General features: G+C 43.0%; 1 protein-coding gene across 1 annotated transcript in view; it reads left to right on the plus strand.

The window, feature by feature from the left end:
- The window catches only part of AIPL1 (aryl hydrocarbon receptor interacting protein like 1), a 68,062-nt gene extending 53,986 nt beyond the window's left edge, over positions 1-14,076 (plus strand). The window contains exons 4-6 of the mRNA XM_066598600.1: positions 342-518; positions 1,184-1,325; positions 13,691-14,076. Coding sequence (XP_066454697.1) covers positions 342-518; positions 1,184-1,325; positions 13,691-13,893 — 522 coding nt within the window. The 3' untranslated portion in view covers positions 13,894-14,076. The remainder of the gene's footprint in view (positions 1-341; positions 519-1,183; positions 1,326-13,690) is intronic.
- The last annotated feature ends 4,979 nt before the right edge of the window (positions 14,077-19,055 follow it).

Here is a 19,055-nt window from a genome sequence, read left to right on the forward strand (position 1 = left end):
ACTTGTTGGACAATTGTGGAATATATCATTCTTACCAAGTTATTGATTTTGTGGCTTCTGATTTTTATCTGTGGTCACCTGATCAGTAAAAACTCTATTATAACTTCCAGTCAGCCATTGATCGGCCATTGAGTAATCTGAAAACTAGTAGGGGGTCCAATAAATGTTCGAAAACATGCAAAGAAACCTGTTAAAATTACCCATTTCACCTTATGTCTTTTCTAGCTATGGTACATTAGGGAAATGTTTGATGTGATTTGTGGCTAAAAGTGCTTGCTTCATAATAAACTATACCTCTGCTTATTCCATGCCTAATTACCCCACTTTTTTCATACTTACAGGTAGAATCCCCCAGTATGTATAAACGAGAGACCTGGGCACTGAACAATGATGAAAAACTCAAAGCCGTGCCAGTTCTCCACGGAGAAGGGAACAGACTCTTCAAGTTGGGGCGCTATGACGATGCAACTAACAAGTACAGGGAAGCTCTCATCTGCCTAAAAAATATACAGACCAAGGTATTATATCCAGAAAGAAGTCAATTCATATAGCCTGTTTTTTTTAGTCTTGTAGACCTGTCAGTAATTTAGTAGTATGTCATAGAGCCATATGTGGTTGAAGATTTGTGTATACTGTAATATGTAGCTGCTATGGACCCAGTGGCAAAGAAAGGGGAAGATATTACATTTTAGCAATGTAGAGAGAAGAAAACTAACCAGGCAGTCATAACACTTATATCCTCTCTCAGTGGATGGAAAAGACATTTGTGGACACACAGGGTAGCACTTATGTTTTATTATGATGTTGAGATGAAGACCCCTCTATAGTATCTGCTCCCCTGCTAACCCTTGTTCGGAACCAGCCAGGCAATTATTACCAAACATAATGTTAGAACATTTATGATATCACCAAAAATTAAGATTGCAGTCTGCAGATAGATACTGCATACAAAGTTCTTTAATAGGAGAGACCGAAGCCAATATGCTGCCAGGCAGTCGCATTGGTATTGATTTACCTTTTCTGATCTTAAAAGGCCTCAGGAGTCCACAAAGTCTTACAAAACACTTCATAAGTTATCACTAGGTGCCAAGAAGATCAAATTTATAGCTGAGCAGACATAGCTATGACAAGACCTGATTTATAATCATTCCTGTGTCCCGGACATACTGATTTCTGCTTTCAGGAAAAGCCCTGGGAGGTGCCTTGGATGAAGCTGGAAAAGATGATCAACACCTTGATTCTGAATTATTGCCAGTGCCTGCTTCGCATGGAGGAGTATTATGAAGTTTTGGAACATACGACTGACCTAATCCAGCGCCACCCAGGTAATGAGATTGTTGAGGACTATATCAGAATGATGTACATTTTCCATTACTTGCTCCTACAAACAAGCAAGATGGAACAATACCTCTGCAGCACCACCTATTGGATAGCAGCAATCCTGCAAATCAATATTAGACCCTTTAAGTAAGTCTTTATAACAGAGATTGGGTATTGAAAACCAAGTCAGAATCCATACACAGACAGCTGTTTCAGGGATGTTGGCCCTTATCAGTGTGCAATAGGAATCTGGCTTGGCTAGTGAGAGGCCTATGATGTGAGTCAGGAGGGGTATGATTTCTCCTTAAGGGGAGCACCTAGGAGGTGAGCGAGGAGACTTATAAGGCTGAATATATGCTCCTCTGGTGAATATATGCATATAAGGAAGATGAAACAATACCTCTGCAGCGCCACCTATTGGATAGCAGCATTCCGGCAAATCAATGTACGACCATTTAAACAAGTCTTTACAACAATGATTGGGAATTGATCAACAGCCAGAATCCATACACTGACAGCTGTTTCAGGGGTTTTGCCCCTCATCAGTGTGCAGTAGGTTTTTGGCTTGGCTAATGAAAGGCCTGTGACGTGGGTCAGGAGGGGTATTGTCTCTCCTTAAGGAGAGCACCTAGAAGGTGTGTGGAGACACCTAAGAGGTGAGTGAGGAGTCTTATAAGGCCATGCAAGCTACTCTGGGAGATATATGTAAGTAAAGAAGATAGAACAATGCTGCAAGTGTTATCAAAATGCAATCTTGTCTGGCACAAATTATCTTAGAAAGATATAATACATTTGTTTGTAGTGTAGCAAGCGGGGTGCACTCGCCTCAGGATCGCTGAACTCTCTTATATGGAACTGGTGCACCACATATGTAGAAACCAGAGACATGGATTTCTTTATCTCTGGCTCCTGCTAGACTTTATTTTCACAGCACACAGCATACAACAAAAACACAGTTCATATGCACCCCACCTTGGGTGTGAATCCAGGGTTGTCGTCCCTGTCGGAATCTGGCCTTTGCTAGGCCACCAGCCTCCACCACCTAAGCTCTGCTGCACTGGTCCTCTCTCCAGAAAAATGATAACATTTGCAAAGTCCTTTCAATATAATCCTCCACAGTCCCCAGGAGGAGCAATCAAGTCCACAGCTGCCAAACAGTAACAAGTCTGTTCACCTTCACAGACCTGTAGTAGTCCAGAAGTGCAGCTCATCACCATGACGTAGCGTCTCCAGACCTCAATCCCAGGGCCAGAGTTCTCCAAGCGTCCTGCCGGGACAGCGTCTCTCTCTGCTTACAAAAGGAGTTAGTTTAACCAACAGTCTGGTCACAACACAAGTCTGGTTCTCCCAGACATACACATACCTCCTCCTTAGTTCCACCTGTCCCTTTACATATCTTGCTGGTTCAGGTGGAAGATCTGGCCTCGAGTGTTATTGGACCAATCTACATCACAGAAGCTAACAACCTCTGTGACTCACATCTTCCATTCCATACCATACCTGTGGGGTGTTTTTCCTCTTGTCTCAGGCACCAGGCTGACTGTCTGTTGCCCCCTACAGGCCACTCTCTGCAGTGCACCCCTACAGTAGGTTATTTAAAGTCATTTGATGATCTGCAAAGAGGAGTGGACCAAGATTCCTCCTGACATGTACGCAAATCTCATCATCAACTACAAAAACCGTCTGACTGCTGTACTTGGCAACAAGGGTTTTGCCACCAAGTATTAACCCTTTGCAATCCAATTTTGGATTCAGGGTTTTCTAGGGAGCTTTCTCTTTCTGCCATTATACAATGCTGGCTAGAGCCAGTACTGCGGTATTGGACATGCTGGAGAGGCCCCCGACAACAGAGCGGCCAGTAATACACAGTAAGAATACCCTGCCGGATGTCTTCCTACATCGGAGCTGTACAGCCTTCAATCAGAATGTCTTCAGACGTCAGACAGTGGATTGGAAAAGGTTAAGTCTTGTTTGCCAGAGGGATCAAATACTTATTTCTCTGTGCAAAATGCAAATAAATATATATAATTTAGACAATGTGATTTTTTGGGGGATATTCTATCTCTCACTTTTAAAATTAACCTACCCTAAAAATGATAGACTGTTCATGTCTTTGACAGTGGGCAAACTTACAAAATCAGCAAGGGATCAAATACTTATTTTCTTCACTGTACAAATGTGTATTAGTAATTTTAATATTTAATACAAGTATACAGCTTAAACACTAATCATTTAGTATCAGACGTAACATACAACAAATATTCAGATGATTAAATATAAATGGCAGATGCTGCAATAGAAACAAAACAAGATAAATATTATTTTGTAAAAGATATCTGCAAAACAAGGAGTGTAACAAAGAGAGATAACTAATGTAACAATACCAGGTTTCAAGATGAGCTTATTCTAAGGCTGGAATTCCCGCATTACAACCTCTATCCTATGATGAAGTACAATAAATAACACAGGCCCAATATTAATTAGAATTTCTTAAAATGATAAAAGTGGCAGACATAAAAGACATCCAAGATATCAAGAAAGATAATCATCAAAAGAGATACATCAGATCAAAAGATATAAACAGGCTAAACAAGTAGTACAGCCACTAGATAGAGAAAATCAGAACAATATTATACTTAGCATCCATGGTACGTGGGAAGCAATCTGGAGGGAGTCCCATCGATGTTCATCAGCCCCAGTAGGCTTCACCAACACCATTCTACTATGGACGCCCCCTGACTTTGGCTGCAGTGAACCCATAAACTATGGATGATGCTACGAAATGATAAGGATAATATATTTTTACAGCCATTCTGTAAACTGTTGTAAGGTAAAGCTTTCCCCTTATCTGTAAGAGATGCACTATACAGTTCAGTATATTTTACATTCCATGGAGTCAGGAAGGATTTTTTTCCTCCAAAGAAGCTAAATTGTCATCTGCCTGTTTTTTTTTTGCCTTCCTCTGGATCAACAGGAACAGGGAGGGGGGCAGAACAGGCTGAACTAGATGGACATTGTCTTCATTCAGCCTAGCAAACTATGTTATAGGGGTTCTGTCATTAAAAAAAAATTGTATACTTACCTATTCCTCCCCCGTCAGTCTACTTAGCTCATCTTCTCCCCGTTGATCTTCTCCTGTCTCCTGCAGTCCTAGAGGTACGGGGCGCTTGGGAAGGGTTACCTCACCTCCAGCTGGCTGATTTTTCTGCTTCCTGTGAGGTTACGTACATTCACAAGCAGTCTCCTTTACGGCAATGTACACTATGTCACTGGTTCACAGCCTAGCAGGGAGTGCCGAGCTATTGCAAAGACTGCACATGCCCGCTGTCTCTGCAATAGATCAGTATTCCTTCCTAGCCAGTGAACGCTACGTCATAGGGATGCAACATTCACTGACCTGCAGGAAGAGGAATGCAAGGAAGGCACGGTTCATAACCAGCCAGCCAGCTTGCGTTGAGCTGACCCAGAGGACTGGAGAAAATCAGTGAGGAAAATATGTAGTAAGGCATTTGCCTGTGGAGGAATAAGTGAATACAGAAATTTTTTTTTTAATGATAAAATCCCCTTAAGAAATGCAGGCAGTGTTTAACTGAATTGTCAACACATGGATAACCAGGTCAACCCATAGTTCTCAAGAGTTCTTGCAAATAGGTGTGTGTGTGCCCAGCACTTGTCCTAAAACATCATAATTAAGGAAGGTTTGTTTTAAATGTTAACTGGTGCTAGGTGTAAAGGTAAGGCTTTCCGTGCTGTGAGTATATGTTGAATACTGCTAACCATCTGGTCATGAATTAAAGGGATAGAGGCAAAATTCTGTTTCCATACATACTAACTATTTTATACTTCATTGTTCTGCATCTATCACAATTCCAGCCTAAGTTCAACAGAAAGTTGGCACGTGGAGGAATGATTTACTATATATATATATATATATATATATATATATATATATATATACAGGCACTTTCTTTTCTATGACACATTGGTTTCGAACAACGTTTTTAGGCCTTTTCTTGCCCTGGAGGATGCTGTACTAGAGCTTGACTGTAAGCAACTTGCAACTCTATAAAAAAACGGATTTACAGCTGGTACATTTTTTAAAGGGTTTATCAAACCTTGTAAAATTGACTGCCTATCCACATGATAGGCCATTAATATCTGATCGTGAGGGAAAACTGAGCAGGATCCCTGTTGATCAGATGATTAAATGGGCCGCAGTGCCCATAAGAGCGCCTCAGCCTCTTCAATGTTTACATTTCAGTACATTCACACTCATACAGCTGAATGTCGTATTATTAATAGAGGATATTCTGAGTACAACAATCTTGCCTTATTGAAGTGAATCACACAAGTAGTACTCAGAATGGGCAATGGTCTCTTCAATCAGCTGATCAGCAGGGATAGTCCATCAATTTTACAAGGTGTATGTACACAAACCGGGTTTTAAAGGGTTGTGTACCGCGGCCCCCTATGAAGTCTCCAGGGTCTTGTCTACATTTGGTAGTCAGGAGCAGGAACATTTTAAATTACCCGGGCAATCAACGGCTTTTGCACATGTATCCGCCATTTTGGCGGCGGGTATGTGCGCAGAAGCTGTGGTGAGGTCTGTTGATAAATCCGGGGGCCTTAGGTACATAATTTCATCCCCCCTCATGGATATGATCTGTGAGGGGAGATTAAATTAACTTTTTTAAACTTTTCTTTTACATTGGATAGCAGCGATCATGTGACTGGGAGCCGCGCACAGCGGTGGCATCCTTCTGCTCTGGACTACACATGTTATCCATGAGCCAGAGAGATTTTAAAATTCCCGGGCCGCGCGCCCTTCTGTGCACACGCCCGATGAATGACATCTGGCGCGCATGCGCAGAAGGTGCCGTCGGGACTGGGAGGCCAGAACGCCATTGGACATCGTGGAGGATGGGGGTTAGTACTTTCAGCTGCTCTGATGGATCCGATCCATCAGGGCAGCTGAATCTTTAACTATTATTTACTTTTTATTGAGTTTAATTTGATCGCCAGCATTTCGTAAATATCGGTGATTATGCAACCGGGGGATGGGGGGTGGTGGGTCCTGCGGCCCAGGATGACAGCTCCAGGTTGTAGCCTAACTCCGGGATCAGGGGGCAAGGAGCTGTCACGTCCACAGCTTGCAGGGTTTTAATTCCCGCAGGGAGCATGTTTTTATGTCCAAGGTGATTAAGGTCCAGTAAGTCAGGACGTGAAAACGCTATGGGGTGGTCACTAAGGGGTTAAAGGACCAACTCAATTATGGTATTTTACACATTTGGTGGTTTTACTGTCTTTTTTTTTGCATCAGCTACCAAAATTATTTTCGCTGCATTTTTTTCCCATGACATATAGGGCTATTTTTTTTCACTAACCTTTTTTTAGTGTTATTGGGAGGTAAAAAGCTAAAAAATTATTTTAAAATTTTATAGTTTTGTTTTTAAATTAGTATATTTCTGCTAAAGTAAAGTATGGAAATGGGTACCTCATTTTGTTTCAGACATTTTGATATATAATATGTACAGTTTTAGATTACAGGGTGCATACGGCGATGGTTTAGGTTAGTGGGTCAATTTTTTTTTAATGTATATATTTTTATTTTATTCTGTAATTTATTTTAACTTATTTTTGTAACAATTTTTTTACGATCTATGTTCCCTAAGATGTCATATAAGACCTATGAGGGACATTCACATAGTTTTATTTTTATTTTATTACACACCTTTCCACTGTAGCTGGGGCATCCATAGGAGCAGCATTCATAGGAGCCCCAGTTACAGGGGCTGATCAGGGTCTGCTAGGACACAGCAGCTCTGCTGTAACAGGGGGCACCCGGCGGTCACATGATCGCTGGGTCACATAGTAGAAGTAATAGTTTCACTTTTTAGTTCATAGTGCTTATTGAGCGTTATGTACCTGGGAAAAGAGAAGGCAGATGCAGTTAAAAACCACTTCTCCTCCAGGTCCTCGGCTGTATCTGACATCTGAAGTGCCGTGACCTGCTCCTGCTTGATTGCTTTAATCCCTCATTGAATTTATACTATTGGCAGGGATTAAAACCCAAGATCATGCACTGTAAATTTACCGTGCTTGGTCCTTAAGCGGTTAATACACATTAGTGCTTTAGGCCTCATGTCCACAGCCTTGTTTTCACTGTGTGTCATACGTGTATTGCACGCACGCATGATACACGGTGAATAAAGTCAATGGACTTTCATTCATCCATGCACACCGGCATGTAGACACTGTGTATGTACGCTGCACGAGCCCTATACACTTATATGGGCAGCATTTTCATACGCACCCCAAAGAGTGAGCAATTAAAAAAAAGCATACTGCGCATGTCCGTGTGATACATTATCATGCACAGTGCCATACATGGTACTGGTGCATTATGTCTCCCCCAGAAGTATGGGTGGAGACATGGGTTAGCTGGGTTGAGATACAGGGTACAGACAGGTGACGCCCACAGGTGCTGATTGGCTGATGCATGCTGTAGGAACCCGCTGTCAGTGTCCCATGTCTACTCGCATCTGCTCTGCAGACTACACTGCTATCTCGGCTCCCATCTCCCTTGTCGACCCCGCTGCTGTAAGTCTCCCCTGCTGACCCCACTGCTGTCAGTATCTTGCCTCCCATCTCCCCTGCTGACCCCACAGCTGTCAGTGTCTTGCCTCCTATCTCCCCTGTTGACCCCGAAGCTGTCAGTCTGCCATCTGCGCTCCAGACCCCACTGTCAGTGTCTGCACTAGCTCTGCCATCAGAGGCGGCTGTGCTCCTGGACCCACTGTGACTCTTCCCACCAGTGCCCTCGCAGCTCCGCTGTCACTCTCGTTCTACCTGGCGTCCTCCCATCTCCGCTCCCCGCCCCGCTGTCACAGTCCCCAGCCGTCCCCCACCGGATCTCTGCCGCAGTGTTCTGCTGCCGTGATGCTGGCTCACACCTCCATCCCCCGCCAGGTCTCTGCCACTGTGTTCTGTGCTGTGCCATGATGCCGGCCCACACCTCCGTCCCCCACCAGATCTCTGCCGCTGAGTTCTGTACTGTGTGCCAGGTGTCAGCCGCATCTGCTGTCTTGTTAACGGATGAATCCATGGGGAAGTCAGCTGTGTGGACTGGACAGCAGAGACCAGCAGCCAATCGGCAGGTAGGGACGTGACCAGGTCGTAACCTTCAGCTAAGACCAGTCAACCCCTAACATCCAGTGGAGACATAATGCACCAGTACTGCCATACACAGCCATACGCAGTCTCTGCTGGCTCTCTGCCAGCAGAATGTATGGCTGCAAAACCCACAGCATTTTAAGCATACGGCCGTGGGCATGGGTCCTTATAGCTGCAGAGAATCCAATGCTATAGCTTTATGTACAATATCTCTCTGCAAAAAAACAACCTACCACACTGTAAACATCTAAAAATAAAAGCAGAGAAAACATCCATTTCTTTAAACATTGTTATTACTTTGTGCCATATGCAACTGTAGAAAATAACATGTGTTAGCTGGAAAACAGTGCGCTCACCATCAACGCTGTCTGTTATTTGTCTCTGTTCTTGGATTACTGCCAATGTAAAGATAAGACTATAGATACACAGGGGCTGCAAAAGTGATTTCAGATGAGAGAAGATCTCTTAGCTCCTTCTCTTTAATTTCCTTTCAAAGGTCACAGAGTGGCACTGTTTGTATTTCCACTTGGCATGGCTTCAATCCATAATCTAGGGCCCATTTATTGCTTTAATTTATTCTTTCCAAGTCTTTGTAAGAGCATATGTGTTGTCTGTATCTACTTATTTCTGTACCTATCTGCCTTCCCAGTTTACTTTGTCTTAATATAATTGACTGTGCAAGAAGATTCATTTGCTTCACCCTCCCTGGACAATTTGATCCCCTACACCCTGATATAATCTGATTTAGCAAACTAAACTAGTAGGTAACACTACAGTTAATCTGAAGAGTTCCTTGACCTTCCATGCCTCTCTTAAGACTGTAAGGCCTCATGTCCACAGGCAAAATTGAATTGTGGAATCTGCGCAGGTGATCCGCAGTTCAATATGCCCATAGACATTCATTGGACATCCGCAGGTAATTAAATACCTGCGGATGTTATTTTATGCCGGCATGCGGTTTCCCCCATGGATGGCTTCCATTGAAGTCAATCGAAGCGATCCGATCTGCGACACAGCCGCGGATGACACTGTGGCTGTGCCGCAGATCCGCGGGAAAGCAGGAAATTAAAAGAAATAAGTATCGCGCATGCGCACAGGATGCCTCCGGCATGCCTGGGTGCATCCGCCGTGCAGAAGAAGATCCGGCCGTGACGGAAGAGACCCGCGCCGCGTTCGTACAGCTGAGAAAATTTCGTTTTTGGCCTTATGGCTGTAGTCACGGCTGGAAACCGCTGTGGTACTTTGCACTGGGAATCCATGCTTGCCTGTGGACATAAAGCTATGTGTTTTCTTGCTCTGTGTCAAAGTTGGTTTGTTAGTGAAATCTGTGTCTTAACTCCCAGATCTGAAGTGAAGAAAAGCGGCAGCATCGAGGTTGCCGAAATAAAAGTCAAGCTTTATTCTCCTATGACATAAAACTGAGACCGCAACATTTCAACCGGATCTTCTTTGTCAAGTCCCTTTGTTAACTCCCAGATCTGTCATAGGAGCCAGGTTGCTACTCACACGAATTGCGTGAAATATGCATGCAAAAAAAATTGCTAAATGGTCTATCTTGATGCGTATTACGTGTGCATACATGCCAAGATACATGGTGATGAGTGGCCTGCAGTAGTATGCAATGTCATTGCTTACTTGCTGCATGCCCGCACATGGCTCTCGTGGGTGGCATACCGCGATTTACAGTCATGTGAGCCTGGCCTTAGGCAGAAACCTATTTTCATTTTCTCCAGGACATATGTATCAGAGTTATGCATTGGAGTGCGCAATATGTTTAATAACTAAAAGAGGTTGTATGAACTTAAAGGTTATGGAAACATTTGTGCATGAAAAATCAATATACACATATCTTACTAAGACACTGCAGTAAAAAATGATGCACGTATCTATTTTTGCATTAAGTTTTCCTTTTCATCCATTTAGAAAGCCTCATACTTGGTTCATAGGCTCTCCTACACTCAAGTGTCTGGCTCTGATCAGCTGGTTAGTGCTGAGAATGCTTCATAAAACATACACAAACTCAGCCCCTCACTCCTCTACTCTTTCAGAGGTTGTGTAGCATAATCACACCCACTGAATACTACACAGCTATCTCTCTGACTAGTTCATTTTTTTTCTGAGTAGCTGTGGGCCTTTCTCACTCACTGGTGATAAAAAACAGACAATTCACCCAAAGTGAATTACAGCTCTTTGTAATAGTAGATTTCTCTGTTCTCCAGCCTTCTGATCTCCTTCACCATCCCTCAGCACTGTCATGCAGCCCTCTGTAATAGCCCAGTGGTAAGGCAGTTGATGCATGTTTATAACAAGGGAGAGGAGCTGAGAAACAACAAATCAGTTTACTGTGACTGACAGAATTTGCTAAAATATCATTTCTCCAGCTCTGTACATTGCACAGTGGCCCAGATTGGTATTGCAGGCTGAGTCCTACTGAGGTAAATTCACCTCAATAGGACTCAGCCTGAAGTACCAACCCGAGTCACTGTGCAGCGTACAGAGCTGTCTGCTTCCTGTAGCAAAACTGCTAGGAGTGGGACAACCCATTTAAGGGGTTTTCTGGGACTTAAAAGCAGTTTACAGGCTTAAAATAGGATAAAATAAAGAAAAATGTATGCTCAACTGCTTCAGTGTGGGAGTCCTGGTCCCCGCCACTCGGAACCTGGAAGAAGCCGACAGGCAGTCACATGCCATGACTGCTCAGCTAATCACAGGCTTCAGCAGTCATTCTTCCTTTGTGATTGGCTGAGCGGTCACATGCACAGTCTACAGTACATAACTGCCTTCTTCCAGGTTCTGAGTGATGGGAACCAGGATTCCAGTGCTAGATAGGGAGCCACTGGAGCAGGTGAGTATACTTTTTTCTTTATTGTATGCATTTTTAAGCCTGCAAACTTTTGTTAGGTCCTGGAAAACCCCTTAAAACACTAACATTGTAGTATCTATCTCACTATCATCCAAAAAAATATATAAGGAACTATGCAAATACATTATATTAAAAGATCCCTAAACAGTTCTTCCAGCTCTGTGGATAAATGATTGAAATGAGTCTGGAGGTTTCCTTTTTATAACAAAAAATAAGGCTATACATTGTAAACTCACTGGTACCATTGTGAGGGTGCAGGAACAAGTAGACATAGACCTCATGCACTTCAATCCCTGCAGGACCATGCACAAATATCATTTTGTCTATAGCCTTTATTTCAAGTCTTTTTCCCTAATCAGTTTCTCAGGTTCTCCATGCAAGGACACCTTTGTGTAGAGTACATTAACAGCAATCATATTTTCTTCCGCTGTTGCAGCAAATCTTATTTTTTATATCCAAAATAAAGCAAAATTCCCACAAAGCTTCTGTGTGCCTTTTTGTTCCATTGGCAACTGTAAAACTATAAACGCCTCACAACCAAAGATTATCTTCTGAGTTGAGAGATTAACACTACTTCAAAGACGGAGGATTTGAAGGACACAAATTCAAAGAAAATTGCCCAATTTACAGATCCAATATTTCGTATATCACATCATGAAATCACGCAGCGCACATAGCCTATGAGAAGCTCTCTCTAAATCCCTGATTGTAATTAATTTTGATGTACTTTAGTTCTTTATATTGAAACAAGTGGTTCTCTCAATGACTTAAAGGTTTGTTCTTCCTTTCTTCAGGTAGAAATAATTATTGCCACTCAGGAGGGATTAATGTTAAATCTGCTCCAAAAATATATTTACACAGACACACTGAATTATACGTATACAGTTCTATATCAAAGTAAATATTTTAAATGCTGTGTTAATATTATTTATTACCCATCTGATTTTATATTACAATATCTCAATACCAATGAAATTTTATTGCAACTGAAAGCAAAAGAGTTGGGGGAAATGGCTAATTTCCACAAAATGGAAATGCCTTGATGCAGTTGTAGCCCATTCTGATGAGCAGTAGTCATCTACAGGTATAGAAGGCTTTGATTAACTCCTTCCCAACACACATATGACTGTATCAATTCTAACTGTGCCTACTCTGTGTAGTTTGGACATATATAGATGTCCACAGCATATCCTGTGTCTGCGGGGGGCTCTAGAGCCGAGTATCCTTGTCGTAGGCTTGTGAGCTTATGTATGTTGGCCAAAATATTAACAAATACCTCATTCTTATCTGTATTTATTGTAGTTTTTTTTTGCAGTAAGCAGTGTGGCTTTAGATGCTTAGGGAAACCCAGGGTGTCGGTCCAGTATGCTTGACTTTGAGGCCCCTGCACACTGCAGAGTTGGATTCCGCAGTGGTGGCCGCATATACCTGGTCTATCGCCGAGTAATCTGCACTGCGGATGGACTTGGCGGCTTTCCGTTGGGCATGTGCAGTACAGATCTTTTTTTTTCAATTTTTTTTCATCCGCGTTGTTGCTAGGTGATGACACGGAATCTATGACCTGTCCACAATGTTCATTGCAAACGGGCTGCGGATCGGACAGCTTCCATTGACTTCAATAGAAGACGTCCACGCGAAATCCACTGAAAAATGGAGCATGCTGCAACTTTTCCTCCGCTTGCAGAAACGCAATTGGTTTCTGCAAGTGGGGAGGAAGAATCGCTTGCTATGGTATGGGCACTATTTGCTGCGGATCCGCAGTGCAGATGCCCACCATGGATTCCGCACCAAAAATCCACCCGTGGACAGGAGCCCTGAGATGTAGGGCAACCGGTTTGAATCAAATATGGCGTCATTAATAGGATGTAAGCCTTCATGATGCACCTTTTGTATGCCTTATCTATGTACAAGTATAATACTTAACATCCACTCACCTCCCAATATATGGTAGATGTGTGGGTGGCTGTTCATCAGTATCTTGCACTTGTGCAATGCTCCTCCATATAGTAATCTGCCTCTATTGTGAAGATAGGTCATCAATAGTATTTGCCTGGAAACCCCCTTTAATAATGTTCCTGTATTTAAGGGTTTCAGCTCTAAAGTGGCAGAGGCTCCCTAATAGACTTTATTAACATGAAATGAACAGAATGTAAAAGTTGTTTTTCATCTTGCTCTAGTTTAACAAAAAAAGACTTCCGTGTACTTTTCTGCTGTGCACCCATGTGCTCCTAATCTAAAACTTACCTAATATCCTCTGTAAAGCTAAAACCTGTTAAGAAATTCAAGTACTGTATTGTACTGGTCCATTGATCTGAGTTGCTTGATTCATCCTAGGTTTGGTGAAGGCTTATTTCCTTCGAGCTAAAGCTAATTCCGAGGTGTGGAATGAAGCAGAAGCAAAGAAGGATTTCGAGAAAGTCGTAGATCTGGATCCCACAATGAGCCGTCAAGTGAAGAAAGAAATAAGAATGCTGGAGACAAGGATGCAAGACAAGGAAGAGGAAGAAAAACTGAAGTATAAAAACCTGTTTCCGTAGGAGTTTAGAAATCCCATCTACACTGGCATCTATAACAGGTGCACTCATGCCAACCTCAAATGCAATCACCATAATGCTTTCTGATCATATGAAACATTTTCAACAAATTCAATTTGCTATATTTTTCCTTATTGATTCTGTATAGGATCACTGCTATTCCAAAGTGGATTAAATGTTCTCATAACATTAGAGAAAGATACCAGGGAGAGTTATTAATACTAGCAGACCCTGTGAGAAGTGAGCAAGTGCATCCCTCAGTGTAGCATGCACCAAATTTATCAACAGGTGAAATGCAAAGTCAGACCTTCTACTTACACCAATCAGCCATGATATTAAACCACTGAAAGGCGAAGTGAGTAATATTGATTATCTCATTACAATGGTGTTTGTCACGTGAATGGTTACATTTGACAGCAAGAGAATCATCAAATTGTTGATGTGTATGCAGGAAACATGAGCAAGCATAAGTATTTGACTGACTTTTAGGTCCAAATTGAGATGTCTAGGCGACTGGGTCAGGGCAGCCGCAGAACGTTGAGTCTTGTCAGGTGTTCCTGGCATACAGTGTTTAGTACCTATGAAGCATGGAACAAGGAAGGACTACTAGTGACCGGCAACAGGGTCATGGACAGCCAAGGCTCATTGATATGCCAATATTTGTGCTGTTTACTCCTGCAGAACAGGTACTATAGCACAAATAGATGAAAAAGTTTTAGCTTGACTCCAGAGTTTTCTGGAGCTACACAGTACGGCACAATATGTATTAGATCATTCGGGCTCTGTGCAATTATGACACCTCATCCATGTTACTTTCATGATCGGCATAAAAATATTTGTACATCTGCCCCACAATTTCCATGTATGGTTATTAAAGGGAATTTGTTATCATGTTTGAGCCCCTTAGACTATGTTATGGGGCTTAAAGGTCAAGGAATGAGGAATGAGGGGAGGTATATATTATACTCACCAGTTGACCTGTTCCTGCATTGTGTCCTTATAAAGTTGGTGTTCACTTACAAAGTGGCTCTCTACAGATGGCACGGTGTGCATGGTCTCCCATTTATCTCTATGGAAGAACAAAGAGCTGATTGAAAAAAAGTTTCTTTGTGTGCACGCCAACGTCATAGGGACACATTGCTGAAACAAGGCATTAAGTGTGTGTGAAACACAGCTCCCTAGAATCCCTGTTTTCTCACCTTTGAGCGCTATAACATAATTTATAGGGCTCAAACATTTTGACAGGTTGCCTTCAAGATGCATATATGACAATTACTGTATATACAATTAGCTCTGATTACTGCAGTTTCCTCTGTATCATATGTTCTTGTGCACTCTATTATTGTACAGTGAGGGGGAAGAAGCAGGTAAAAGGTAGATCTGAAAGATGTCTTCTACCAATAGTCATATGATGTGAATCTGATTCATTCTTAATACCAAACGTTAGGTAAAACCTAAAGGAAACCAATCATGTTGAAATTGCAGACTAATCTGCAAGAAGCAAGTTATAGAGAGGGACGAGCTGAGAAGACTGATATATAGAGTTTTGTGGGGAAAGATTAGAACTTGTAGGTCATTCATTGAAACCTCTGATCCTTCTATACTTAGGAGTCCAGTGGGCGGTCCTATCAGTGATTGACTGCCTTCTCGTATCAGTGTGCCTACAGAGATAACTGCTAATCACTGATAGGACCACCCACTGGACTCCTAAGCTTAGACCAAGCAGAGGTTTCAATAAAGAAATTACAAGTTATACTAAATCTTTTCCCAACAAATCTACATATTAATTTGCTCAGCTTATTTTGCTCTATAACAGAGGTTTCTAACCTTTTTATACTTTGTGATGGTTGGGAGCCATGTACAACTCAAAGATGGAGAGAAATTTTCAGGCTAGAACTACAATACATCTTTGTGTGTGAAACTTGTGATTTGTGGCCAAGTATTGCACCATCACAACCTAATGTAAGTGAAGGTGAGCATGTCTTAACCAGCAAATTGTCATGACCCGACAATCGCAAGAAATCCAAACCTGCAATGTAACAGGACATGTGTCATGCTGAAAGCTGCCATTTAGACCTAGCATACATGTGGAGAAAGTGTTACGCCCAGTATTATGCCATCTGAATTGGCACTTTTTGGTGGTTAGAATATGTCAATTGACAACTCCCATGGCGAGACACACAGCAAGGGGACATGAGGCTCATGTGGCTCTCGATCTACTGGTTGGGAACCACTGCTCTACTACATGAGTCCTGTGGATTGGACTCCATTTTCAACCTAACAAGTTCCCTTCAAGATTAGAGAATTTCACTCCTATCATCAATGCATTGCAGCAACAAAGTTAAAATTGTCAAGGGTTAAGTTATTATCCTCACAATGCCTGCAAGAACAACTACTCAAATATTGTATAGAGAATTCATTGTGTTATGTAAAATTCTAATCAACAAATGAAAATACTTGTACAAAAAGAATCCGACCTCATGCATTATCTATGTCTGATGTCAATGTGGTTTGTAAATGAGTTCTAGGCTATTTAACTGAGGTGACGTATTGCAATAAAATGTTATATAGTGGTATTTAACCTAAAGGCTTCTAAACACTGAATACATAAATGTTCTAACTTAAGTGTTTATGTTCCTCTATTTTTCTTTCAAGGTCTGAAATTCCATCTTTCCCAGAATCCATCTTGCCAATGCACTGAAGTTGAGTTTATAACAGCCTATTTGTAGTATCACAGTGGCGCAGTAAAATCATGTGAATGGGCACACAAATCTAACCTTTGTGTGCCCGTTCAGACAGCACAGCCCCGACGCATATACGCAGAGGCCCCAATGCCATTGGGTTTGGGGAAGCAGCTTAGCTGTCTCCCCATTCCCTCACCCTTGCCGTCATACCTCCTCTCTCCTCCCCTCTGGCTGTTTGCAATGGGAGGGGGCAGGATAGGGGTGGATCAAAGCTCCCACCCCCTCCCCACCGCTTGTCTGCAGCCAGCAACGGAACGGGGTGGGGCTGGACGGAGCTTAGCTCTGCACCCACCCCTCTCATTGCAAATAGCCAGAGGGGAGGAGAGAGAGAAGGGGGAGCGAGTTTAGCAGTCACACTGCTAAATTCCCTCCCACCTCCCTTCTCTGGCTGCTGTCATTGGCTCTAATAGGAGCCCATGCAGCGTCTGACGTATTCTGGCCAGAAAGATAGTTCCAGGACTATCTTTCTGGCCCGGCGTAAAAGTGCCCGGTGCTATATTGGCCCTGCCAGGCGCTTTTACGCCATGAGAATACGGTCATGTGATCTGATGCATTGAAATCCAATGCATCAGATCGTAGCATATATCGGCCGGCCATGAAAATGCTGGCCAATATACACTCATGGGAAAGTGCCCTGAGGGAGATGTATTTCTTTCCTCTTATCAGCTTTATTCCATCCTTATCTGAGGAGCTGTGGATTGATGCTCTTCAGTCACATCAATATGCCTCCTTTCCCGCTAATAGTAAATTGATACAATTTACCCCAGCGGCCCCTCGAATCTTCAGGGACGAGCCAGCAGGTACCCGAAAAAGGCGATGCTCTCGAGTATATCGCCTTACCAAGTATGCTCGCTCATCTCTATTTACCAATCATTCAATATTCAGGCTCAGTAATCTCCATGGTTTTATCTTGAGTTGCTTCTTGAGCTATCTTTACATGGAGCAATTATCGCCGAAATCATCGCTAGAAACAGCAATTTTGGACAATAGTCGTCTCATGTACACGTGGCTGCCAACAGCGTATTGAGTAAGAAATCGCTCATCTGTCAGAGTCACTTGGTTTTTAGCTCAGCTATAAACCAAGCGACTGTCAGCCCGTGTAAGCAATCAGCTGTTCAGCTATAAACGGCTGACTGTTTGCAGTGAATGCCGGTGGATGGCCAAAGCAATCTCTGGTGCACTCCTCCTCCATTCTCTGAACAACTCTTCCTCCTGTGTGAGAGCACAGGACCGGTAGTCTATGGGATAGTCATCGGGTGCTTATCCCATGTAAAGGTACCTTTAGTAAAATACAGACTCTTAATGTTAATGGCACATTAATGTTTTATTGTCATGGTGTGGGACCTGCCAGGTGGTAGGTGATATTCTATACCTTCAGTATTTTATTACGGCTTGTCATACCTAGGAAGCAAGGGCCTCGGGTAATGTGAACTCTGTTGTACGTTTATTTGCAACAAGTATCCTTCAATAAAATGAGTTTAAAAAAAGAATCTGACAAACAGGCGGTGTACAGTCAAGCAAATTGCAGCTGAAAACAAAGCTGGTGCTCTGACTAGCATGTCCGGATGTACAATTTATTGTTCCTTAGCAGAGATGGGTTATAACAGGAGACAACCAATTCTAGTGCCATTACTGTCGAAGAGAGACAGAAAGGTAAGTTTCCAGTGTTTAAAAAACTGCAAAAATTGGATCATCGTGAAATGGAAAAACATTTCCTGGGCAGGCTGAACTGGATGGACATTTGTCTTTTTTCAGCCTAGCATACTATGTTAGGCCTTAGTCAGACGGGCGTTTTTTGCCGCGATTTGCGGATCGCATGACGGATGCGCATCCGCAAATCGCGTGACCGGTGCGCGCAAGTCGCCCGCAAATCGCCCGAAAATCTGCTCCTAGCCGCGTTTCATTAGAAACGGGCCGGAGCTGTCCAGCGCATTGCGGGCGAGCCCGGGATGAATTGTCGGTAAGGGCTTAAACATATAAGCCCTTACCTGCAATCCATCCTAAAATGTGTTAAAATAAAAAAAAATTGCATTCTCACCTTCTGCCTGCAGCTCCGGGCAGCCGTCCTGCAGTGGGTGTGAAGGGGGTGTGAGTCAGACCTGCCCCCTGATTGGCTCAGCGCTGAGCCAATCAGAGGCATGCCTCACTCACACCCATTCATGAATTCATGAATGGATGTGAGTCAGACCTGCCCCTGATTGGCTCAGCGCTGAGAGGCAGCAGTCACTCACCCATTCATGAATTCATGAATGGGTGTGTGAGTGAAACCGGCCTTTGATTGGTCAGGCTGTGACCAATCAGAGCAGATCATTCAGCAGGCGGGGATTTTAAAGCCCCGCCGGCTGAATAGTGCCGAGAAGCAGTTCAGGAGAACTGACAGCGGCCGCGGCTGGACTCTGGCTGCAGCGGAAAGGTGAGTAT

This window comes from Eleutherodactylus coqui, chromosome 4, assembly GCF_035609145.1.
Source record: "Eleutherodactylus coqui strain aEleCoq1 chromosome 4, aEleCoq1.hap1, whole genome shotgun sequence".
Classification (NCBI taxonomy): domain Eukaryota; kingdom Metazoa; phylum Chordata; class Amphibia; order Anura; family Eleutherodactylidae; genus Eleutherodactylus; species Eleutherodactylus coqui.